Here is a 25369-nt window from a genome sequence, read left to right on the forward strand (position 1 = left end):
ATCGTTATCGAGGTATTTAATGTTAATTACATAAATGTTGTTAGCAGAATGTATTATCTGCATTAGAACATGGCACAGTTGTAGTCAGCCATTTTTAACTCAGTTATTGTGATATATATTGTTAACGAGGTAATTGGGTCCCCTTGCGAAACTTTGTTTGTTGATATCGACCAGCTTTACAGCTCTACAGAGGAGTGAGTGAGAGACAGAGGAGTGAGAGACAGAGGAGTGAGAGACAGAGGAGTGAGAGACAGAGGAGTGAGAGACAGAGGAGTGAGAGACAGAGGAGTGAGAGACAGAGGAGTGAGAGAGTGCGAGGCGCTGAGTGAGAGAGAAAGACACTGGAGTGAGAGTGCGAGGCGCTGAGTGAGAGAGTTGAGAGAGACAGGAGTGCGAGAGAGACACTGGAGTGAGAGAGGTGACAGACAGACAGACGGCGGAGGGAGATGGGGTAGGAAGATTGAGAGACCAAGCGCTGAGAGAGAGATGTGTGGAGGCACTGAAGCATTGTCAGACAGACTGATGTGAGTGGTGCAGACAGATGACTGGACATTGCTAGTTCCAGGTAAGTCTAGATTGCCTGTCTATCAGCCATGCCCCGGCATAATGCCACCACTCCAGCAGAAGGCCTGGTGGGCACACATGACCAGCCTTGGCCTGACGCCATACTCCTAGAGCCCCCTCTACAGCCACAGGCTGGGGAATGCTAAGGAAGGGGTTACTCTGCTGGTATAGCTCTGGTTGCTCCCCGTATTTTATGTTAGAGTTAGGTTATAAGGTAGGCATGTCGAATGCCCTCTGAGAGCGTTCTTGCCCGAAATGTAAGCTCAGCCTTCACCATTGAGGCAGAACCTTTTGCTATTAGACTTGAACAGTTTATTGCTCTCAAGATCTCTTGTGGTATTCTGATGTTTACAGTGAAATTATCCAGCATTTCTCCCTAATTCTCTTCTAACAACATTCCCTGTTGAGTAAAGGACCAGTCATCGTGTGTTACCCAGCCCCATAAACCCTCCGCTGGAATTATTGGTTACATTCCAAATGGCACACTATTCGCTTTGTAGTGCACTACTTTTGACCCAATTCCCATAGGTCCTGGGCAAAAGCAGTGAATTAACTAGGGGTCCATTTGGGACAAATTCATTCTTTTGAATCCTAACTGACCTCATGGAGAGCAGCTGTTCTCTTTACCAGAAGTCACCCAATTTTATATAGAGCCTTAAATCTGCTCTGCACTCAAGCAGAAACATAAATAAGAACTGATGGGTCTGGCCCAAGTAGGCGGGCATTGTCTCTCATACTTTCTGTCTCTCTGTCACTCTCTCTTTTACTTTTCCTGTGTTTCTGTCACTGCCCCTCTCTCTCTTTCTCTCTCTCTCTGTGTTTTCTAATGTGTTCCTTCCCCCTCTCAACACAACAAGTTTAGTTCCCTGCTTTTGGAGCCATTCTGCTGACATCACCGGCCATGCGTGAGTATGTGTGCCTCTGTGCGTGAGTGTATGTGAGCGTGAGTGCGTGAGTGCGTGAGTGCGTGAGTGAGTGTGTGCATGTATGTGTGTGGGTGTGTGTGTGAGAGTGAGTTGAAACACGCTTGGCTGAAACCTCGGGAGTCAGACAATGAGGCCTGTGTCTCTGGAAAGGGCCAGCTGGACTAGAACTTCAGTTTCCTCCCTTTGCCCACTCCGTCCCATCCAACATTTTCCCCCCTTTTTCCTTCTTCCTCCTTCCTCCTCATCCTCTACTTGTGTTACACTGGATCTTAGTGTTTGTTTTTTCCCTTTCATCGGGCCTTAGTTCACCTTGTCCCCTGAACTCCAGTTCCCCCTCCTCCCTGGCCTGTATCTGCGGTACTGTGGTTCATATCCAGGGTTGCTTCAGTGATTGGACCTGTGGGCCGTCTGTCCTGACCTGTCCTTCTTCAGCCTTCGTCTCTGCCATCTAATTGAAATGCGTTTTGTTTAGTGGTCCGCAATATGTATTGGTAAAAAAGCATCTTTGGGATGTGACGTCTAAACACGGTGCTTCATTCTGAGGCTGCTATTGTTTGTGTTTATTTAAAAAAGAAAATATTTACGTCAAAATAGTAGCCCGTGGTCGCCCCCGGTCTACGATGGCACATCTACAGAGACATGACATCTGACTGTAGGGGCACGTCTTCACCTTAACCCCTGTGATGAAAGGCATTCATAGGGACGTAGCCACGTGGCTAGTCTGTGTGTGTGCGTTGTTCTGCCACGGGCCCCACCCCCCACCCCCCCGCCCAATAAGATGCTCCCGCAGGAAGGAAGTGCCTGTCAGCATTCCTGTTTCTCTGCCCAGTTCTCCCCATTCCCACCTGTTTGGGACAAAAACCCACACACACTCTGCCTCTCCTTCCTGGGCTTCCATGGGTAGAGTTATTTTAGAGTTATGACTAGTCCTCCACACCAACAAGACAGAAAGCCGTCTTGGACTTTGCCCAATAAATACCACCGCTTTCAGCTTTATATCGGGAATAACCGCTTAATCACTTTTACATCGGCAATCTACATTGGAGAAAGAAAAAACGCCCATATGGGTCATCAAATCCAATGTGGGAGACATCAAATTGGTGCTGAATTGCAGTTTTATGGCGTGCGCCGTCCAAGCAATGATTGATAGCATTGACACTTGGGCTCAGAGGGGACGTGTGGATGTGTTGGGCTCTCCTTTAAATGTACCTCACTTGCGGTGGAGTGTGATGGAGTGAGCAGAGCTAATCTACTGACGTTCTCCACTTACCCGTTGCCCAGCATGGGGCTGGGCTTGCGAGCCGCCCGGGCCTGGGCGGGACCAGCGGTTGTCTTTGAAGTCATTTAAGTGCACTTGGTTATTAGCTTAAGCGGGTTTGCGGGGCACCTGGTGGGAGGGGCTTTCGATGTTTGGGACAATAAATATTGGTTTTTTGTTTTATTGTGGCATGCTAGGTCTGTATGTGTCCCACCTAAAGTATTTAAACCCAGATTGTTTCAGTCCGGGTCTGTTAGAAAAAAAAATAGGGTTGCAGTTACTTTTCATTCCAGGTAAATCTGACAGAAAAAAAGCAATGTTTGGTCAGTTTGTAACATGAACATATTGACTAGAGTCAGACAAATAGATTTAGAAAGATATTATTGGGCCGAATGATTAGATTTTTTAGCAACTTAGCCAAACTATGTAAATGGGGTGTTTTACCCCACTATAGGGACAAAATGCCCCCTATGGGGTGAAATGCCATTAAAAATAATTTTTTGTTTGTTAACACAAACAATTTTAACCGTGATATTGCACATTCTAATATCCAAAGGCAAAGAGCTTTGTATAACATTTATTACAATTTCAAATAGCTTTGATGACTATTTGTATATCTGTTTTGTCAATCATGTGAAAGTATTAAGTTAAAAACTTAATGCAATAATATTTGCGCCATTCATTCAATATCAGTGCCAATAGATAGACCTGTATTATTAGATGTTAATATATGCTCAGAAAACTAGCTATTAAACTAGAAACTAATTTTATTAGGCTATATCTAGAACTTTCACCAAATATTTGGTAATAATTTTGTCATCTTTTACTAATATATTCTCAGGGGTAAAATTCTCAGGGACATTTTGCCCCGAAGGAGAGGGGGCGTTTAGCCCCAAACATGATTACCACAAAAAACAGGATTGCTGTAAAAAGACCTCTTCTAAATTGATTCCCCCCCCCCCCCCCCCCCCCCCCCCTCTGAACAAGTGGATTACTTAGCCTAAGGCCTTCCTATTGTCATATAATAAATCAGTTAGAGGTCTACAATCATCACATCACATGACCAACTTATGTCAAAATCATTTTTGTGGAATTACTTGCTCAGTTGAGATGAACAAGAATAGTGGCAATCAAAAGTGTGTGGAAATAAAATTTGCCGTCATTAGGTGGTTTGGTGTAGAATTATGGGGGTCTTTTAACCCAGGGAGGCGTTTAACCCCAAGCCACCCTACATGAGCATTATGACTGTGGAAGTTATAAGCAGTCATTAGGGCTGTATAATAACCTCTATGTGTCTAAACCTGGATACTGAGTGGCTGCAAGCTGTGCTGTTTGAGATCGTATACTGAAGGGTTTTTGATGTTCTTATTTTGTAGAAAACCAGTTTATAACCGCAGTAAAGAACCTCTGGGTTTGTGTTATAATACCAATATACTATGGCGTTCAGTGTTCAGACACTCAAAAGTGTCTATATAAATGCACAATTCACTGTGCCCCATTTACTATTAAGTGTAGTACTTTGGACCAGGGCCCTACAGGGAATAGAATGGAATAGAGTGCAGGAGTAGATGCCAGCCGTGTCTGTGCCGATCTGACTGACGTGAGGAGTTTAGTCCACCAACGCATCTAAATGCTGATTCGCTGTATTACTCCACATGTTCCGCCCCATCGTTACTGTTGCTACGACTAGCAGAAACTTGTGTGGAGTTACGGGAGTAGTGAGGCAGATCAGACGAAGCGCTCAAATGCCTTGCTGGCGATATGATGGTCGTACAATGCATTTTTTAAATTATTGCTTTGACACAGTCTTCTACTGTAAAATAACCTGAATAATCATGCAGTGCAATGTAAATTATTGCTAATAAATAAATGACACATTCAAATAGGAAATAATTGGAACATTAGTCCAGCTGTTCCTGCACTTTCAAAATCAAAGCTCTGTGTACAAATGCATGTATAAAATGTGTGTGCATAACATAGCAACTTAAAAAACACTTATCATTGCCTGATAGCTGACTAGCTAGCTACATTCTCAAATATCTCTCTCATCTTCATCCGCTTATCCGGTATCGGGTCGCGGGGGCGGCAGCTCCAGCAGGGGACCCCAAACTTCCCTTTCCAGAGCCACATTTGCCAGCTCTGACTGGGGGATCCCGAGGCGTTCCCAGGCCAGTGTCAAAATATAATCTCTCCACCTAGTCCTGGGCCTACCCCGAGGTCTCCTCCCAGCTGGACGTGCCTGGAACACCTCCCTAGGGAGACATCCTGGGGGCATCCTTACCAGGTGCCCGAACCACCTCAACTGGCTCCTTTCGATGCTCAAATATTAAAAACCAAAATATTGGTTTTTAATATTTGACTATTAGTTATCTTATTGCAATTAAGATGTTTCAGTGCATTGCCCGATCTGTCTCTCCCAGGAAGTCCACGCGTAGGTTTGCTAGTTGTAGCAACAATAACTGGGACGGAATGTGTGAATAGAAGCAACCAATCAGCATTCAGAACATACGTGTATGAAACATCCTGGTGATGGTCCATATTGGGTCAGTCAAATCAGCTTGACAGTCAGACCGACCGCTGACACTGGTTTGTGGAGGGGCCGGCAGGACTCATGTTTTTGATTTAGCCAATGTGGAAGACCAGGCTCAAATATTTAGTTGGTCTGGTGTTTCTTTCTGTTGCATTTCTCTTCATTCTGTTGCATTGCTCAAGAACTGATGGTATTAACAGGCCTGTAGCTGTAGAACCCCCCCCCCCCCCCCCTCCACACACCTGCACACACAAACCAACACAACCAGAGCTACATTTTCTCCCCAGCACAGCACTATTGGCTTCATGCTTTATTGTCTATGAACTGTTCAAGGACCAATGTTGCCAAAATGTTTCTTGTTAACAAAGTGACCAGTGAGAAACCTGTCACAAGTGAAAAAAGATGGAGAATTTCTTTCTGGAATTGCCCTCTGCTGTCTCTTATCCTTTACTGACCTGCCACCTGACCTTTAAAATAACACGTGATGGCTTGGGGAGAGGACGGGCTTTGGTATCAGATGTTAGAAAATCTTTGTATTTGACATGTAACACCATAGCCCACCACAGCATCACAGGTTATGTATTCAACCGTCCAGACACATCTATAGTAGATAGTCATCCGCCTGAATGAAATGGGGGGGGGGGGGTGTAAAAAAGGAAAGAGATTCCAAACAACCAATCAACATTGCCCCACAGGACCCCCTGGACGTGGCACGCTCCGTTATTGTGATCCGCTCGCTGGTGCCCGGCGGTGTAGCAGAACGCCAGGGCGGGCTGCTGCCTGGGGACCAGCTGCTGTTTGTCAACGACACCTACCTGGACCGCTGTACCCTGGCCCAGGCTGTGGAGGTCCTCAAGGCTGCCCCGTCGGGAACCGTCTACCTGGGCATCCGCAAGCCATTGGTGGTATGTCCTGTGGAGGCGTGAGATTAGGGCCTGTAGAAAACGCCAGGTGTATTGTGTTGGTGTTTAGAGAAATCGGCACGAGACTTATTGGTCTTTGTTTTTATTAATATATTATTAATATACGCAACGCTGGGTACAACCTTCAGTAGCTATGTTATAGGAAGCCTAAAATAAAACTGTTCTTGTGGACATGAGGATTTGTTGAGGATAGACAAACACTTCGCTGGCTACACGATTCTCTCGTCTTTTCACTTGACGTAGGGGGGCGTGATGGTTATAGACACAGCCTCTTACGTGGGAGACCCGGGTTTGAATCCAGGGAGGATAAACGACGTTCGTCACTTTTTATTGCGGGCCGGCTGAACTAGGCTTGCCTGGTTTCTTGTTATTATATTCCGAAAGGTTTTCTGTTTCAGGCCGGAGAGGTATTATGTTGCCCTCAGGTTCTGTAAGAGCACCGCATTGATTGAGGCTCATCCCACAGGTGGAAGGGACTGAGGAGAAGGCACACGGGGCCTTGAGGCTCCAGAGGACCGAGGCACAGAGTGACGACCACGAGGTGAGTGTCCCTGTGTCTCTGACACCACCCGTCCCTGTCCGTCACCAAGGCACTGCAGTGGCACCACCGTAACACCGTATGTTTGAAATGAAGACCTTAGTCACATTACGCTCAAAGCACCAATATCCATCCACCCTTCATTAGAATGCCTGAAACGGCGTGAACGCCAGTTCTGTTATGGCTGAAGGCACCGGTTGTAACCCTGGATCAAGTGGCATTGACTCAGAAGTAAAGAGAAGTCATCCATTGCCCCCCTTACCATCTTCGGCTCACTCCCCCCACCCCCTCCATATTATCCTTCAATTTCAGCAAGGATGTAATGGTGGTGCGCAGAGTCCATGTAGTGGCTGTAAATCCACCAAAAATGAAACTAATCGTGCCATTAAGATTTTACTCTGCACATTTCTCACCGTAATTTGGCAGGGGTGGTGTGTGGGGGGGGGGGGGGGGGGGTTGTCTCGTCTTCGTTCCCCTTCTCTTGTCGTGATGAAAGACGCTGAGTCGGCGGGACGATAGGAAGGGAGAACTGTAGTAAACGTACGTGACTGAGTTGAGTGTATTCTGAGGACATGAGTCCTAAGTACCCCTGGCTCAGCTTGGCTATGCCACCACTCACGTAAGGTGAATGGAGAAAGAGGCTAAACCAACTAATTGTACCTATCATTGGGCTAGTGTCCTTTTGTGTTTGTCCTTATGTATATGCTATGGCTCTCAAACTTAACTCTGGACCTCCAGGCCTGTACCGCACATTTTATTTATTGTTCCATTACAACCCTCTAGTCAGGGACTTTGACCTGGGACACCAGATCGGGGGAAATTAAAGATGAGGTAAAACAGAAAATAAACAAGCTCTGGAGCTACTAAGGGTAAGAGCTGAATATCGCTGTGCCAGAGTGTTATAGTTTCCAAGTTTAAACCAAAACAAATTAATCAGTGTAACATGGGGAAAAAGTTGAATTACAACAATATTGTGCTCCATTCAAAACCCTCTACCACCTACACCTCCTGCTATATAACATAGTGAACATTTACACTTTTGTCTAGCTGTAAAAAATATGTTTAATATTATTGTAAATATATTTCTTAGCAATTTAGATGGTAAAATAATCTCCTCAAAATAACACAACACACAGCCATTAATGTCTAAACCGCTGGCAACAAAAGTGAGTACACCCCTAAGTGCAAATGTCCAAATTGGGCACAAAGTGTCTATATTTTTTGTGGCCACCATTATTTTCCAGCACTGCCTTAAGCCTCTTGGGCATGGAGTTCACCAGAGCTTCACAGGTTGCCACTGGAGTTCTCTTCCACTCCTCCATGACGACATGGAGCTGGTGGATGTTAGATACCTTGCGCTTTGAGGATGCCCCACAGATGCTCAATAGAGTTTAGGTCTGGAGACATGCTTGGCCAGTCCATCACCTTTACCCTCAGCTTCTTTAGCAAGGCAGTGGTCGTCTTGGAGGTGTGTTTGGGGTCGTTATCATGTTGGAATACTGCCCTGCGGCCCAGTCCTTGAAGGGAGGGGGTCATGCACTGCTTCAGTATGTCACAGTACATGTTGGCATTCATGGTTCCCTCAATGAACTGATGCAGCCCCAGACCATGACACTCCCATCACCAAGCTTGACTGTAGGCAAGACACAGTTCTCTTTGTACTCCTCACCTGGTTGCCGCCACACATGCTGCAGCTCAGTTTCAGGGTCTTGGCAATCTTCTTATAGCCTAGCCTAGGCCATCTTTCTGTAGAGCAACAATTCTTTTTTTCAGATCCTCAGAGTTCTTTGTAGAACTTCCAGTGACCAGTATGAGGGAGTGTAAGAGCGATGACACCAAATGTAACACACCTGCTCCCCATTCACACCTGAGACCTTGTAACACTAACGAGTCACATGACACCGGGGAGGGAAAATGGCTGACTGTGCCCAATTTGGACATTTTCACTTAGGGATGTACTCACTTTTGTTGCCAGTGGTTTAGACATGAATGGTTGTGTTATTTTGTGGGGACAACACATTTACACTGTTATACGAACTGAACACTCACTACTTTACATTGTAGCAAAGTGTAATTTCTTGAGTGTTGTCACATGAAAAGATATACTCAAATATTTACATAAATGTGAGGGGTGTACTCACTTTTGTGAGATAGTGTAAGTAAAACACCATCATTCCACTGTCCCTGGAGATGGTATGGACAATCCAATGGTAAGAAATGACAACAAATCCATGTGTAGCACATTTAAACGGATACTGTGTTTTTCAGTGGGTATTTGTCGCAAAGATAAAATCACAGCCGTTATCCAAAAGCATTCTTTTCCCCCGACTAACTAACCAATCGGTTATAAATGCTTGTCGAGAGTTGTGTAATGAAAATAAAAGCGGAGATTAAGATGCATACTTCAAGCTCTTTTTGTTTAAGACATTGCGAGACACAGATTACCAAGACATATGTGCAGGGTTCTGCCCCTTCCTTTCTCCCCCCCTCCCACTGGCTCGGCCCCGCTGGCTTCTCCTCCTCGCTGAGGATCTAAGGGTTCAGTCGTCTTTCAAATGCATGTGGAATCTACTAATCTGTTCATTGATGATAGGCCCTACTTTACTGAAGTTGCGGCACTTTGCAAGACAGCCAATACATTACAGAATTCCATTGAGAGAGGCAGCTCTTGATTAATGATGGATAGGCACGGGGTACGTGACTCTTACGGTTTGTCTGGTGGCGGACTTGCCTGTACTGTGCTCCTCTCTTCTTCAGTTACTAGAAAGACATGTTTCTTTTCTCTGGAGTAATTGGTAACAAAGTCCTGGTAAATGTGAGAGTGATAAAATGCAGCCGCAATATAATCATCTACAACATCGCAGCTCCTCAATATCAAACATGCATTAGACTGCTTCACACAAAATTCTATTGTAGCCTAATATGAAGGAATGTGGTAGAACTTCATTGCCCCCTGCTGGTCTTATGGAGACTGTATTCTGTGTTTTTAAGCCCAGTGAAAATGTCACTTTTAAAGGGTCAAGGGGCACTACATAGAATCCTGCCTATGTTTACAAGACAACATTTTAAACAATAAGAAGATATTTCTCCTCCTCCTTTTCCCTTTTAAATGAGATCAGAAGAGTATTAGCTAGTCCACATGGAAATGTACTGGGTTTAGGGTGGAGTGGGTACTACTGCAAACGGACAGACAGACCAGAGAGAAATATTCATTGGGGAATATTTCAGAAACTTGGAACAATTTTGTTGGAAAAAACATTTGCTTAAAACATTCCTTGCATATATCTTCTTGTCATTTACACTGGTAAAACAGTAGAAATCATACATATTGACTGTTATTTTACCAAATAAGGTTTTTGGCTTCTCTATACCTTATAAGCTAAAGCTTAAATGTGAGAAAACGCTTTAAAAACAATAAAATAAGAACACTTGCCTTAAACAGACCATTTAAAAAATGCTCAGAAGGATGATCTTTCTAGGGAATGATTCTAGGGAATGATTCTAGGGAATGATTCTAGGGAATGATGAGCTGGCCAATCTGTGGTCTACTCATGTTAATATTCGTTTAATACCATCGGTATTCAACCGCTTACCAGAGTTTGCTTCATTCTACCTTGTCATTAATTGCACTGACTTGGTGTCCCAGAGCTAAATAAGTCCCTGATCAGAGCATTGAAATGGCGAAACATTTGAATTGCCTCATGGTCCACACTTTCAGGGATTTAGATCATCGCCATGGATTTGAGCAAATACTCACAACAATAATAAAAGACAACAAATAAATCTACTTTTTTTAGCTGCTATATATACACTATCACTTATTCATCTACCCTGCCAAGCTAATTCTTATCTAGTAAGAAAGTAAGAAACTTTACTTTCAGAATGCTACATTATTTTCGAGCCACCGTTCTTTGATCCATGCGTTAGCTATTCCTGATGCTTGCTGTTTGAATAGACCAATTTTTAGTGCAGCAGAAGTTGTACTTCCATATGTGCAATGTTTGAACCATTCTAATGTTGGTTTCTGCAGGACTTTGGACAAGAAGAGGATGAACCTGAGCTGATTCTGGATGGAGGCTTCCCTCGCTACGCCTCACCTCCGAACCCTTCCTTGATCCTTGCCCCTACCTCATCCCTGACCCATAGGAGCCTTAACCCCACCCCCACTCCCCCCCTAAACCCCAGCCCCACTCCGCTGTCTGAAGAGAGGGAGATGGCTGTGGACGAAGAAGAAGAAGAGCTGGTGGAACTTAGAGAGGGGCAGACGATAGAGCACCACCCCAGAAAAGCCCCGCCTTCGTGGGGAGAGTGGCAGGGAGAGAGAGGCTCTGTCTATCCAGCGTCCAGCCAATCAGGAGTCCATGTAGAGGTGAGCACTCTACTGTGTGTCAGATGAAACACGGCTGAATTCCACTACATCACAGGTGTTGCCAACAGGGGGCAGCAGTGTTTACACTGTTCTGTTCTAGCCCAGTTATAACGTACCCGAGATCCTAGCAGCTGCTTGTGTGACTCATTTAATGGTAAAGGGGTGTGGCAGAAGTTCAATGGGTAGTGGACAGGGATTGGTCTGTGCGACGTCAGATGGAGCGGGTGGTATTCTAACTGCTGTTAAGCTTTCTTCGTATTACTGACCGTGGTGATGTCACGTGATCTTCTTGACAGGTGGAGGTGCCAGAGGGAGGTGGAACCGAGGAGGCCGTGTCCAATCCAGAGCTGCGGGCCCGAGCCCTGGTTCAGCAGCTGTCTGTGACCCAGTCAGTGGACTCCTGGGTGGAGACGGCCGAGAGTGAGGCTGACTCAAATTCCAGGAACGGTGGATCAGAACTCACCCTGACAGACACAGACACAGAGTCCGTAACCCTCTCTCTCCTTCTCTGTCACACACACACACACACAGATCCATAACCCAATACATTCCAACTGAAAATGTGTCTTAAAGCTTTATAAAACAAATATCTGGGGTGAGAGCTAAACTATTCCGTTTATCTTTTGCTTTCTTTTGAGGGTTGGGGGGAAAAATGAAAGAGAAAAAGACGTCCTCTGAATAATAGAGTGGAATCATAGCTCATTCCATGTTTATTTCTGTCATGTCTGTTGTTCAGTGGGTGGGAGAGGACAGGCATGGCTGCCTGTTATCTCTCTAATGACTCTCATTCCCTTGATCTGCCGATCCCGGGGGCTGGTTCTAAAGTTACCTACTCAGATTTCCCCTATCGAATAGGATTACATGTACAGAAACAGAATGAACAGAATGGACAAATTGTTGACTGGAATGGGGACTCTTGTTCTGTGTGTTTTATTTCTGGGAATCTTTTCTTATCTGGTAGCTGTTATCCAAGCTGCTGCCTCTGCAGTGGATTTAGAGCGCCTTCTGCTGGTCACATGGTAGTATGGCAGTGACCCTGGAGATGCTGGATGAACCAGATTCACATAGCTCAGCCATAGTATGACTTCATTTCCTTAAACCCACATCTAAAATCCCTCATGTATTTCAGATGCTCCACCGGTGAAAGTAGATCTGAGAGATTAGAAGATAAATGATTAAACAGCTAATTCATCAAGTGCTTTGAGTTGATTGGTTGAACGTAGCCAGGACCACTACTGTAGGACTGGATATGGGGGTATGCCAAATGTGCAGAAACAATATTCTCTGAAGTTTTAGTTTGAAGTGTGTTCCACCATTTATTTGTTTCTTTCATTGTGCATAATGATGTGTTGGCTCTCACCGAGCCCATCTAAATCCCCCCAAGCCCAATTTCACCATACAGGATCAAACATGAAGCGTTTATCTTGGTTTTCAGCAGTTCCCTTTTCTCAAATGTCTCCTATTTGACATCTCCTTGTGTCGACAATGGCTCCATTCACTTACTCCACTACCTCGCTTACTGGTCAATGCAGAATTCATTTATAGACTCTTGTCTTTGCCTTCTGGAATAGTAAATTCTATTTTTTTAAACTGTTACACTGAAATAGATTTCACTTGAATGTGAGTAAACTATATTATTTACCCTTTTCACATGATGATTTTAGATTAGTTTGGCCTTTTAGATCGTAGAGCACAGTTCACCTCTACTCGGAGACGCTTCGTGAATACGGGCTGAACTGCACAGGTCTGCTAGGGAATATCTAGTTTACTGGTAACCCTTTTTAGTTACTGTACCTCAAACTGAGCTTACCTCTGCCTTGGGTACCCCTGAGGTACCCTCATATTTTCATTTGCTGGTACGTTAATGTTCTCTTACCGGCTGAGTACAGACCATGTACCCCCTTTGGTTCTAGTACCCCAGTTTGAGAATGACTGTGCTAGGGCAGCCTACCAATTCAAACCCAGCCCAGTTTAACCTAGTTACATGCGCAGGTATTGTCATTTCCAGTGGAGCTGTGAAGTGAAAGTGGGAGTAAATTGTGACATTGTGTGGTTTGGTTGACTGATCGATGGATTTATATACGTAATGGCTTATGTGTCCTCCTCTAGCTCAGTGCGTTTGGTTGACACAGAGAGGAGGAAGAGGAGGTCCAAAGGAAGGGCTGGAAGAGGAGGTGGCCATGGGTAAGGAAACCAAACGGGATCCAAAATCACACATTCTACATTCCTGTGACCTTTGTGGTTTCATTGGTCCTTACGTTAACCAGGGGACCCTTCAGGTCATTACCTTCTTTGTGTCGGGGTACCTAGCATGATCAGAAAGTTGTTGTGTATCCCGTCTTGTCCCAGACAACATGGATTAAAACACTTCCAGGACTCAACAGCGTGTTATTTGTGTGGTCTTAGTGCTCTGCCGGAGAGGGAGGAAGGAGAAGGAGAGGAGACTCCTGCCTATAGTCACTGGGGACCTCCACGCAGGTGAGTAGGGACTGTGTGTGTTAGGAAATTGGCTGGTGAAAACAGTATATATTCTATGAGAACTTGAGCAGATGGTCTTTAGAGGGGTAGAGCGCTTCACTAAAATTCCGGGTCACGGTTCAGGTGTTGAGTGTAGAAGAAAGGAAAACGTGTTTGGATCCTGGATCCTGATTGGACAAGCAACATTTGAACCAGATTAGGAGACAGATAAGGGGTCTGAATACTTCCTGAAGGCAGGGTATGCTTAGCAAGAGTTTCATCTGAAAAATGTATCACCATAAGGAAATAATTGATAGAGGTTTTTGAATCCTTTGAAGAGTGTGAGGTCATGGCTTGATCAGAAAAGTGGTCAGAGGATGGTATTGTAGATTAAGTCTACTCATGATCTTGTAGAGGGCAATTCTGGGAAACAGGCTCGGAGAGTCTTCTAGCTCTTGGGCTTCTCCTCTTCCATTCTGTGTGATAACCTCTTGGGTGATCCCTCAGCAGCTCGACGCACCAGAAAACTCACCACACAGTTCTGAAAAGTGTCCAGTGGTTCTCCCTCTTCCTCGGCACCGATGCATTCCTTCATCTCCAATAACTCCTGTCATACTTCAAGCCACCACTCGTAAAATTATATTCTCAAAAGATCAGGACCTGGCAGCCAAGTTTAACAAAATCTGCTTCATTCCAGATACATTATTTAAAGAAAAAAAATTAACTGTATCTAGCCAAGCAAAATCATGTTATCCTGTCAACCTGCAAAGATATGGCTTAAAAGCACCTGACGTGCAATACAACTCACTGTTATCAGAAACCAAACCATTTACGGGGCCAGATATTTGTGTATCATTAGCATACATACCACCATAAATGACCAGAAGAAATCAGCAGTTCAAATGTTTTTATCTTGCTTGTGATAGTCTCTATTTAAGCAGAATGTAGTCTCGTCATTTTCGCTTCAAACACTTGCAGTACTAGACACAGAAGACCGGTCCTGTCGTTGTTTTGCCTAGTTAGGAATGCATATCAGCTGTTGTGTTTATTGATTCATTTCAGCTGATACTTTTGGATTGAAAATGTCAAGGTAGCCCAAGATTTAATATAAAACACAACGGATTCCTTTCCCATTTTCACACCACTAATGTGGGTCATGAATGCAGTCCAGTGTGGTTCATTTGGTAGCGGATGTGGGTTTGAATCCCACACAGGCCCCTTCGTATGACAGTGTTCACACTCCGGTCTGGACAAGAGCATTTGTTAAATGACTTCAACGCATCTGCTTAGTTTCTAGGCATGACTGTATGCGGCTGTTGTTCGTTCTGGAGAATGATCTTGTCAGTGCGATACAAAGCAACGTTTAGTTGTCGGCTGCTGCATTTATTCAAAGGTTTTGCTTTCGTTGGTCAGGAGGGGTGTGTTGTCACCCTTCATACATGAGTAAACAACTGGAGGCAAGAGAAGAATGGAGTTGTGTCCTTCCAGCACTACTTCATTTGATCTGATCGGTGGAAAAAGTAAGAGGAGTGCGCAGCAGCCCTGCCATGTGATGGATAGAAATTGTCCACAAAGTGACAAACGTTGTGCAAGCTGTTATAAAAACCATCACTTGTATTTTATTAATACAAATCTCAAGTGCTCTGCCAGACCTGATTCATCTAGTGTGTGGTCTCACAACACATTTATGGCAGCTCTGTGTGATATTGTGGTCAACACTAAAATTCCTTTAATCTGAGTGGCTAAATATCTCTGAAAACCATGTTGCTCTGTTTTCTTGTGAAAGTCAAACAACAATGATGAAGTAAACCATGAACAAGACGTCTTACTAGAGAACTAACTTCATTTTTATGTCTTGAGAGGCTTTCTTCCAGCAAGCTTGTCCAAATAGCTTGTTGGCGTTGAGGTGGCATCAAATTGTAGTTTTGTAGACGTCAAGATTCAAGAACCTTTAGAATTATCCAACTGTGTCTCTTTTGTCTCTTTCCATTTGTGTTTTCTGAGCTACTCCATGTTGATAGAGGACCGATTATTTGTTCAGTGAAACAATTAGAGATACCTCCATTACATTTGTTCCATAAGAAATCCAAGGTGTGCCAATCAGTGTGACACATTTCATCATGTGGGATTAGTATTTTCTGAGCTATTTTATCTGAATTAAAGGTTAGATTTTCTTTACATATTTAGAGCTCAAGATCAAGCTGTTAGAGTTAAAGTGCAATCATGTTTTTTCTCAGCCTTTTTTGAGCATCTTTACCTATGGTGCCAATAGTTCTGGAGGACACTGTATTAGTTGGGGCTGGGGTCACGTCTATTGGAATTCAGGAAGTGAATTGTCATTCCAATTCCATTGTTCATCTCTTAAGAGGCAGTGAGGGAACTATTCACAAAAGCTCACCTTTTAAAAAAGGTTTCTGAAATTGACTGAATTAAGCACCAATTTACTTTAATCCCTGGCAAGTGTGTATTTGACCATGTGTGTGAACGTTTGACCTTTAATTTAACCGCTTGTCCGAACTCAGTCAGATTTCCCGTCGTCACTCCGTAGCCCATATCATTAATTTGTAAAGTGATGTCTGAGCTGTGCCCACGCTGTTTCAGAGTGGAAGTGTGGCAGGAAGAAGACGAGGCCCTTGGCATCAGCATAGTGGGTGGACGCAGTGTCATCAAGAGACTGAAGAACGGAGAGGAACTCAAGGGCATCTTCATCAAACAGGTGACGTCCTCTTCCTCCCTCCCTCCCTCCCTGACGTGTCTCCCCCGACGAGCCACTAGCTACAGACGGGGATTTGTGAAGCCGTATACCAAAACAATGGCAACGGAATCCCAGAATGAAGCGTTAACTTATGAATATAGATGTAGGTTTTTGCCTCCTTTTATGTTTTGTTAAAAAGTGAATTAACAAAATGAGTTAAATACACAGGTTCTGCTGGAGAGTCCTGCAGGACGCACACGCGCGCTCAAGACTGGAGACAAGATACTGCAGGTGAGGTGGAGGGAGTGCTAGCACAACGCTTTAGAAATAACACTGCAAGGATATGGATCCACAGCTTGAAACCAATGACTGAGCAATGCTAATTCGACACTGTTTAGGAAATACAATGCAATAGCAATGCTCCTGTAATGCAAATGCAACATTACAGCGATTCAAGACAGGTTGGTGACCTCTGGGATAATGTATCCTTCTCCCTTCTCTCGCTCTCTCGCTCTCTCTCTCTCTCGCTCTCTGTCTCTCACTGTCTCCTCTCTCCCCCTCAATGTGTGTGTGTGTGTCTCTGTCTTGCTTTTTGTCTATCTAATTCTGGTGTCTTTCTATCTCTGTCTGTGTGTCTCTCTTTGTCTCGCTGTCATTTATTTCTTCCCCCTTTCTTTTTCTCACTGATCTTCCTTCCTCGTCTCCCATTTTTCACCCCTCTATCTCATTCTCTCCTATTTTCTCCCCTTTCCCCTCTGCTCTATATTATGTCTCCCCCTCCCTTTCCCCTCTGCTCTATATTATTTCTCCCCCTCCCTTTCCTCTCTGCTCTATATTATGTCTCCCCCTCCCTTTCCCCTCTGCTCTATATTATGTCTCCCCCTCCCTTTCCCCTCTGCTCTATATTATGTCTCCCCCTCCCTTTCCCCTCTGCTCTATATTATTTCTCCCCCTCCCTTTCCCCTCTGCTCTATATTATGTCTCCCCCTCCCTTTCCCCTCTGCTCTATATTATTTCTCCCCCTCCCTTTCCCCTCTGCTCTATATTATTTCTCCCCCTCCCTTTCCCCTCTGCTCTATATTATGTCTCCCCCTCCCTTTCCCCTCTGCTCTATATTATGTCTCCCCCTCCCTTTCCCCTCTGCTCTATATTATTTCTCCCCCTCCATTTCCCCTCTGCTCTATATTATGTCTCCCCCCTCCCTCTCCCCTCTGCTCTATATTATGTCTCCCCCTCCCTCTCCCCTCTGCTCTATATTATGTCTCCCCCTCCCTTTCCCCTTGTCTCTGTGTGTGTCAGGTTTCTGGGGTGGATCTCCAGAATGCCAGTCACGAGGAGGCGGTTCAGGCCATCAAGGCAGCTCCCAGTCCTGTGGTCTTCATCGTCCAGAGCCTCTCTGCCACTCCGCGGGTAAACACACACACACACACACAACCAGCACCACAACCTCTGACCCTAGTGAAGTGTTTTTTCACTGTACTCCAGCGGTTGTAATTTGTGTGTCTGTGAGTGTCGTCCATTCTGTCACATCTGTGTTGGCTCTGCCTCTTCAACTGCAGCGTAGGTCCTCCTGGAGTGGGTTTGTAATTTTGGGCTGGGCTATGTTGGTTATCTGAGCATGAATGAAAGTTTGACGCTTTTCTTCCGTGTGTGTGTTTGTGTCTGCCTGTCTGTGTACATTATATTGTGTACTGTATGTGTGTGTCTGTGTGTTTCCTGTTGTGCGCGCCTGCCTATCTCCCTGCCTCTCTGTCTGCATGTCTTTGTCTTTCCAGCCTGTGTCGCTAACGGCGCCCAGTTACAGCCGACACAAGGCAAACAGGAGACACATGTCGGTAAGACCACATCACTTACTGCTGCTCAACACTTCATGGGGCTTGGTGCTTTAAATACTATTCCTTTAGGGGAGGGAGAGTGAGATATGGGGGGGGGAGTGAGATATGGGGGGGGGGAGTGAGAGATGGGGGGGGGAGTGAGAGATGGGGGGGGAGTGAGAGATGGGGGGGGTGATAGATGGGGGGGAGAGTGAGAGATGGGGGGAGAGTTAGAGGTGGGGGGGAGAGTTAGAGATGTGGGAGGAGGGTGAGAGATGTGGGAGGAGGGTGAGAGATGTGGGGGGGTGAGAGATGTGGGGGGGGGGAGAGAGATGTGGGGGGTGAGAGAGAGATGTGGGGGGTGAGAGAGAGATGTGGGGGGTGGGAGATGTGGGGCGAGAGTGAGAGATGGAGGGGTTTGAAAGACGGGGGGTGAGAGATGGGTGAGAGAGAGAGACTGGGGGAGAGTGTGTGAGGGAGAGAGTGTGAGGTGGAAAGTGTGAGGCAGGGAGAGACTGTGGGGCAGGAAGAGAGGGGGGAGAGAGGCAGCTGGAGGGAGAAGGCTGGGGCAGATAGACGGGGTGTTTCACTGTGAGAGTCTTGCAGTGGAATTCTCAGCCCCATACTAACTGGTGCATAGTAACACCTACTAACCCGGGCTTTCAGATTAGTGGGAACTAATGAACGAGTGCAGACTCAATTAAAAACCAGAGATTTTGTGGACCCACCCAAAACATTGTGACCCAGTTTCTCGACATGGCAGATCTCATTCAGGAGCCAATCAAGACTTATTCCACGTTAGGGCCCTAGTGAGCTTGGCTTGATTACAACACTGTCACTTGACAATTAAAAAATGTATTATGTGGGCTTAATAGACCCAGATCTGTTTTCCATTAGCATCATGTTCACCAGGGAGGATAGAGGTGGTTAGGCACAACCAGTGAGATGGTTTAATTACATTGAGATACTGTGATTACAGTTATAACTGTGTTAACACAGGGAGCCCAGTTCCCCTAAAAACACAATTAACACTTAAAAGTTGGAGCACACTGACTGCATTCACAAAATGCTTTAGGGTGAATCAAACGAACACACATTATTTTTTTGTTTCCTTGTGGGGACCTGATACCTAACTGTAGCCTTTTGGGGGCCCTAAGCAAAATTTGATTTGGGGCCCCTGCTCCTAGCAGTTGGGGGGCCCTAAGCGACTGCGTATGTCGCTTATGCCTAGAACTGGCCCTGCTTGGCAACTAATGCCTAACCCTAAACCTAACCAGTAATGCCTAAACCTGAAAGTAACCCCAATTCTAACACAATGCTGAATTGTAAGTTCTCCCTCATTTTAACCCTCTGTCGGAAATTAAACCTTCCCTGGGTGGGATCTGGCAAAAAAGAAACCTTGTGGGGACCTATGTCCAGGTTGTCCTTTGTGGGGACATCAGATCCCAACCTGGACACAGATGCGCTAAACACAGACAAACACACATGCTTCCTCCTCCTGTTGCCTTCTGTCATTGTGGTGGACCTCCTCATTTCTTCCCTTTCCAAGGCTGCTCTTGGTTGTTGTTTCCAAAGACACTGTCTCTTGTTCTCTTGGTAGGACAATAGAGAGGTAGACATTTAAGGTGCCGATCCAGTTCCTTCCTTTTGGATGCAGATGCAGGGCAGGAAGACACGTTTGACTGTCAGGGATGGGACTGCTTTGACCCCTGAACACACTCCTCATATACTTTTGTTGGTTTTGAAAGGTAAAATGTGTTTGCTCCCATCCCTTGCAGAAAGCAGCAACAATTGGAGTAGCAGGGGCCCCAGTGAGGTTACCCCCACCCTACCACCCCCCCAGTCAGCTATCAGAGGATCAGGATGAGGAGCTGGAGGAAGCCAAAGGTAAGTCTGTTTCCTTGACCGAACAGAAACGGTGCTGTTTTCTTTCGGACCAATCAGAAAAGGTGCCATTGTCCCTCTGGCCAATTGTAAACTGCATTCCTGGGTACATCCATCTCTCTTTCCTCAATCCATTCACACTAGCCCGGATTAGTTGGTGTCTTGATTTGGGCGTGTGACTGGATCTAATGACTTGCAGTAAATACACAGCTTTGGTGTGGGTATATACCTAGTTCTTAAAGGGGTAGCTCATCTAAACTGCAACATCAGGTGAAAACTCACTATACATTAACTGTTATTTGGTTGAACTATCCCTTTAAATGACAGTCAACTGTTTGACCGTGAGCTCTACTCTACATCCGGGTCTATTAGCTTCCCCTCACATGCAAATTTTCCATTAAGAGCCCTTTTCAAAACCTTGGTGGTAAAGTCCTATTAAAACCCCATCTAAAGGTTATGATCTCCCTCCTGCGTTGCATTCTCCATAGAAGGATTTCTAACCAAATCGAGTTACCCACAAACAAGAAAGGGAATTAAGATGGAGGTCTTCTCAGGCATACCAGCAGGGTTAGGTTTGAGCTCATTGCTGGATTTTCTTTCCAAATCTTCAGCTTTTCATGTTGTTGACTAGTGTCTCTGTCTGTTGGGCCCCTGGTTTTTTTTTAAACGCTTTTCATTCTGACAACAAGAGGTCTGTGAATAGTGAGTGAAATATTGAATTTGCCTCGGCCTCAATCAATGTTACTCTGGAAATGTCTAGTGATTGTCTAAAAAGGATTATACCCCTCCAGATATTTTCGAGATGGGCATTTGTAATAATGGGATGGTCCATTTTCAGTTGCCTGTAATACAATCATTTCTGCTTTAGTGTACTTTAATATAAGCTCAAGGTTTCAACTGGAATTCTAAAGACAGACATTTGAAATAATGTTTAATTACTACTCAGAATATACTTTATGTAATGAACTCTTAATCCTTAGTGACACACCAGTTCTCAGTGGACTACTTCTGAGAAAAGAAGTGCACTACATATAGCCTGGGGTGCCATTTGGGACACCTGCTTCCATTAGCAGTGAGTCTGACTGGCATAACCCCCCCTCACCCAGTTGTTCATTTCTGCTGATCAATCACATGAAGTGCTTTCATTTTCCTGGCTAAACGCTGATCCCAGATCAGAACAGGTGTCGGTCAGGGGAAAGGCTGTGCTAGCGGAATGTCCATGGCATACTGATTCACAACCTGGCTTCGGATACTATTCGCTATCTTTCCGATACTTTGTGCATTTGCTCTAGCTTGCCTGCGATCGTTTGGTGGTTCTGCAACTGTCCTGTTAGTCTGTTAAGGCAGGCAAGTGAAATCAAGCCTTGATGAAATGATTTTGATATGCCTAAACCCAAGTGTGCATTGTGGAAATGAATGACATAACAGTAGGTCCTCCAGGAGAGAGGTTTGCCAGTGTTGAGGCTCCGGAACGTGGTGGGCTTCTGAATGAGGCCTGTGATATGATGTAATCCCTGGCAATGTAGAGAGACATGTCTCTATGAAGCAGGTTCAACAGTACAAGGTGGGATTCCATGGAACCAGCTTGTTTCTGAAAACATAACCAGTGCTTGGGAAATCTAGTTATAAATCCGATGGATGTTCCAAAAGAAATCCTAGGATGAAAGTAAAGCACTCGTGGGATTTCTTATGCAATTCTTGTGCAATAAGATATTGACACTTCTCAAAATAGCGATTGGTGCTTGGCTGCGCAAGATGATTGGTCAATAGACTAAGCTGAGTGAGCCGGTGGTTGTTGCTCCGGGAATTTCTCCCAACATCATTACTGTCTGATTAAGGCCAGAAATGGGGATGAGATTTGCTGTAACCACACGCACATTAACCTAATGTCTTTCAACACGACGATATTCGTTTGCCTAGCAAGCTGCTTTCAGGCGGCCATTTTAAATGAGCGTAATACACATTTTTGGAATGTCCAGTACAGCAGTAATACTGTTGTTAAATTGTCATTAAAAAAATTCTAAAAAATGGATGAGGCCCAAGAACCACACAGCCAAGCAGAGAAATGGGAGCCAAAGGGAGAGATGGGGGGAGAGCATCCCTCCAGTCCATCTATAGTGGAGCAGTTATTCATCCTTGCCAGCCGGGCCCAGGCACCATGTCTGCCAGCTGGGTGAAGGATGGAGGAACCTGCCAGCAGGTGACAGTGTGTGCACTACTGGGCCAAGCGACCTTGACCACCTCTGTTCCCTGATTCAGCCCGGTTAGGTCATGAATTCTCTGCAACATGTGTCTGGATGAAGCCTGCCTGCTGTGGTGTTGCCCACCCCTATACTCCTGTTCAGCAGGATTTAGCGCCAGACGGAGAGAGCAAGAGAGAAGCGAGTGTTGGGGTGAGCGAGTGTTGGGGTGAGCAAGTGTTGGGGAGAACGAGTGTTGGGGAGAGCTTTAACATCACTGGCACTTATTAGTATCTGTGTGATTCTAGAATGTGACTTAATAACATTTATTAATAACAATATACACTCACCTCAAGGATTATTAGGAACACCATACTAATACTGTGTTTGACCCCCTTTCGCCTTCAGAACTGCCTTAATTCTACGAGGCATTCAACAAGGTGCCGAAAGCATTCTTTAGAAATGTTGGTCCATATTGATAGGATAGCATTTTGCAGTTGATGGAGATTTGTGGGATGCACATCCAGGGCACGAAGCTCCCGTTCCACCACATCCCAAAGATGCTCTATTGGGTTGAGATCTGGTGACTGTGGTGGCCATTTCAGTACAGTGAACTCATTGTCATGTTCATGTTCAACCAATTTGAAATGATTCGAGCTTTGTGACATGGTGCATTATCCTGCTGGAAGTAGCCATCAGAGGATGGGTACATGGTGGTCATAAAGGGATGGACATGGTCAGAAACAATGCTCCGTGGCATTTAAACAATGCCCAATTGGCACTAAGGGGCCTAAAGTGTGCCAAGAAAACATCCCCCACACCATTACACCACCACCACCAGCCTGCACAGTGGTAACAAGGCATGATGGATCCATGTTCTCATTCTGTTTACGCCTAATTCTGACTCTACCATCTGAATGTCTCAACAGAAATCGAGACTCATCAGACCAGGCAACATTCTTCCAGTCTTCAACTGTCCAATTTTGGTGAGCTCGTGCAAATTGTAGCCTCTTTTTCCTATTTGTAGGGGAGATGAGTGGTACCCGGTGGGGTCTTCTGCTGTTGTAGCCCATCCGCCTCAAGGTTGTGTTGTGTTGTGGCTTCACAAATGCTTTGCTGCATACCTCGGTTGTAACGAGTGGTTATTTCAGTCAATGTTGCTCTTCTATCAGCTTGAATCAGTCGGCCCATTCTCCTCTGACCTCTAGCATCAACAAGGCATTTTCGCCCACAGGACTGCCGCATACTGGATGTTTTTTCCCTTTTCACACCATTCTTTGTAAACCCTAGAAATGGTTGTGCGTGAAAGTCCCAGTAACTGAGCAGATTGTGAAATACTCAGACCGGCCTGTCTGGCACCAACAACCATGCCACGCTCAAAATTGCTTAAATCACCTTTCTTTCCCATTCTGACATTCAGTTTGGAGTTCAGGAGATTGTCTTGACCAGGACCACACCCCTAAATGCATAGAAGCAACTGCCATGTGATTGGTTGATTAGATAATTGCATTAATGAGAAATTGAACAGGTGTTCCTAATAATCCTTTAGGTGAGTGTACATTAACATGTATTTGCCAGTTGTACTACAGGAATGTGTATTCCACAATAATATTGCCTCTGTTATCTTTATCAGTCCAACTTCATTGCTCAGACAAATCAATAAAATACACATGGCAAGAAGGGCGTAGAAGTCAGAGCAAACACAGTCTCTCCGTCCCTCCTGACTGGTCTTATACACTGTCTTTGGTCATGTGTGAGTGAAGAAACATGTTGGCTAGATGCTGTGGACTGAGTGCTTATCCCATGTAGCTCTGTGTGCTCGCGTGTGTGTGTGCTCGCGTGTGTGTGTGCTCGCGTGTGTGTGTGCTCGCGTGTGTGTGTGCTCGCGTGTGTGTGTGCTCGCGTGTGTGTGTGCTCGCGTGTGTGTGTGCTCGCGTGTGTGTGTGCTCGCGTGTGTGTGTGCTCACGTGTGTGTGTGCTCGCGTGTGTGTGTGCTCGCGTGTGTATGGGCTCGCGTGTGTGTGTGTGGGCTCGCGTGTGTGTGTGTGTGCTTGCGTGTGTGTGTGTGTGTGCTTGCGTGTGTGTGTGTGTGTGCTTGCGTGTGTGTGTGCCTGCGTGTGTGTGTGCTTGTGTGTGTGTGTGCTCGTGTGTGTGTGTGCGTGCGCGTGTGTGTCTGTGCCTGTATGTGGGCTTTCACGTGTTCCTGAGTGCTGTAACGTGCTGAGGTGGAACTGTCTGGTGCGATTAGGCTTCTGTCTCTGCCTACTACTCTGCGTTCGCTGCATGTCATTTCGAAGCTTTAGGTGAGATTAAGCAGGAGACACTTAGTGATTCAGTAGCAATACTCTTGTCTGCCAGTTCCATTGGTGATCTGAGCTAGGGGTGGCCATCTAATTCACTACCCTGGACTCACTCTGCCCTGTGGACTCACTAGTAGCTACTGTTCCTGTTTAGCTCTAGCACTGATTTCTGCCCAATGACGTGTGTCAGGAACTATTCGTTACATCCTTCCAGGCCAACCACCGTATCAGAGCAGTTGATAAGAGGGTTAGGGCCAGGGTGATGGGCAGGGAAACAAAACTTCATATTTTTTACAGTAGGTTAAAATGTATTCAAGCAGATTAGCTCCTGCTTCAAGCCATTTTTGCAGTTGGCTCCCAGTGGAAGGACTAGAGGACATGTGAAGTCATGTAGGCGATAGCGGCTATTTCCCTGCTGGTCAAGCTGCACACATAAAGCGGAGTTGTCTCAATAAAACCTTAAAAATGAAGTTAAGATTTGCAATTTAATGAATATACTGTAGCTTAAGATGACTAGAATCCTATCACATAAAATGTATCTGTCTCAGAAATGCTAGGACAGTGAAGGCATGATATTAAAATGGTACTTTAAACAATATTTTGAGTCAGTTTTTTATATATATTTTTCTTTACAAACCATGTTTAGGGTATTCCTTTAGTTATGTAGTTGAACTTTGCTCATGAGACCTTGTTTTAAATATTCTTTAAGAATCCATGGATAAATCTGTTTTACTGGTAAAATAATTCAGGTAGCGTCTCCAAATTAAGTCCCTTTACATATTTAATATAAACCGTTTGATTTATTATTGCCGTTGTGAAGAGAGATGCTTGGATGTCTTGTTGCTATTTAATTAGCTTGCTTAAGACCTGTACTTGCATTCTAAGTATGAGTGTTATTGTGTGCAAAAACTATTTTACAGTGTGACACATC

At 45.1% G+C, this 25369-nt stretch overlaps 1 protein-coding gene across 5 annotated transcripts in view; it reads left to right on the forward strand.

Annotated features, from left to right (window-relative positions):
* patj (PATJ crumbs cell polarity complex component) overlaps positions 1-25369 on the forward strand; it is a 146435-nt gene that overhangs the window by 40825 nt on the left and 80241 nt on the right. For 4 of the 5 annotated variants that reach the window (XM_034293725.1, XM_034293729.1, XM_034293727.1 and 1 more), the window contains exons 20-30: positions 5974-6183; positions 6668-6742; positions 10770-11108; positions 11405-11592; positions 13218-13292; positions 13515-13586; positions 16167-16281; positions 16489-16551; positions 17560-17670; positions 18036-18095; positions 19853-19961. In XM_034293725.1, the coding sequence (XP_034149616.1) occupies positions 5974-6183; positions 6668-6742; positions 10770-11108; positions 11405-11592; positions 13218-13292; positions 13515-13586; positions 16167-16281; positions 16489-16551; positions 17560-17670; positions 18036-18095; positions 19853-19961 (1417 nt within the window). The remainder of the gene's footprint in view (positions 1-5973; positions 6184-6667; positions 6743-10769; positions 11109-11404; positions 11593-13217; positions 13293-13514; positions 13587-16166; positions 16282-16488; positions 16552-17559; positions 17671-18035; positions 18096-19852; positions 19962-25369) is intronic. The other variant, XM_034293728.1, reaches the window with a different exon arrangement.

The sequence above is a fragment of the Esox lucius genome, chromosome 8 (assembly GCF_011004845.1).
Source record: "Esox lucius isolate fEsoLuc1 chromosome 8, fEsoLuc1.pri, whole genome shotgun sequence".
Taxonomy (NCBI): Eukaryota; Metazoa; Chordata; class Actinopteri; order Esociformes; family Esocidae; genus Esox; species Esox lucius.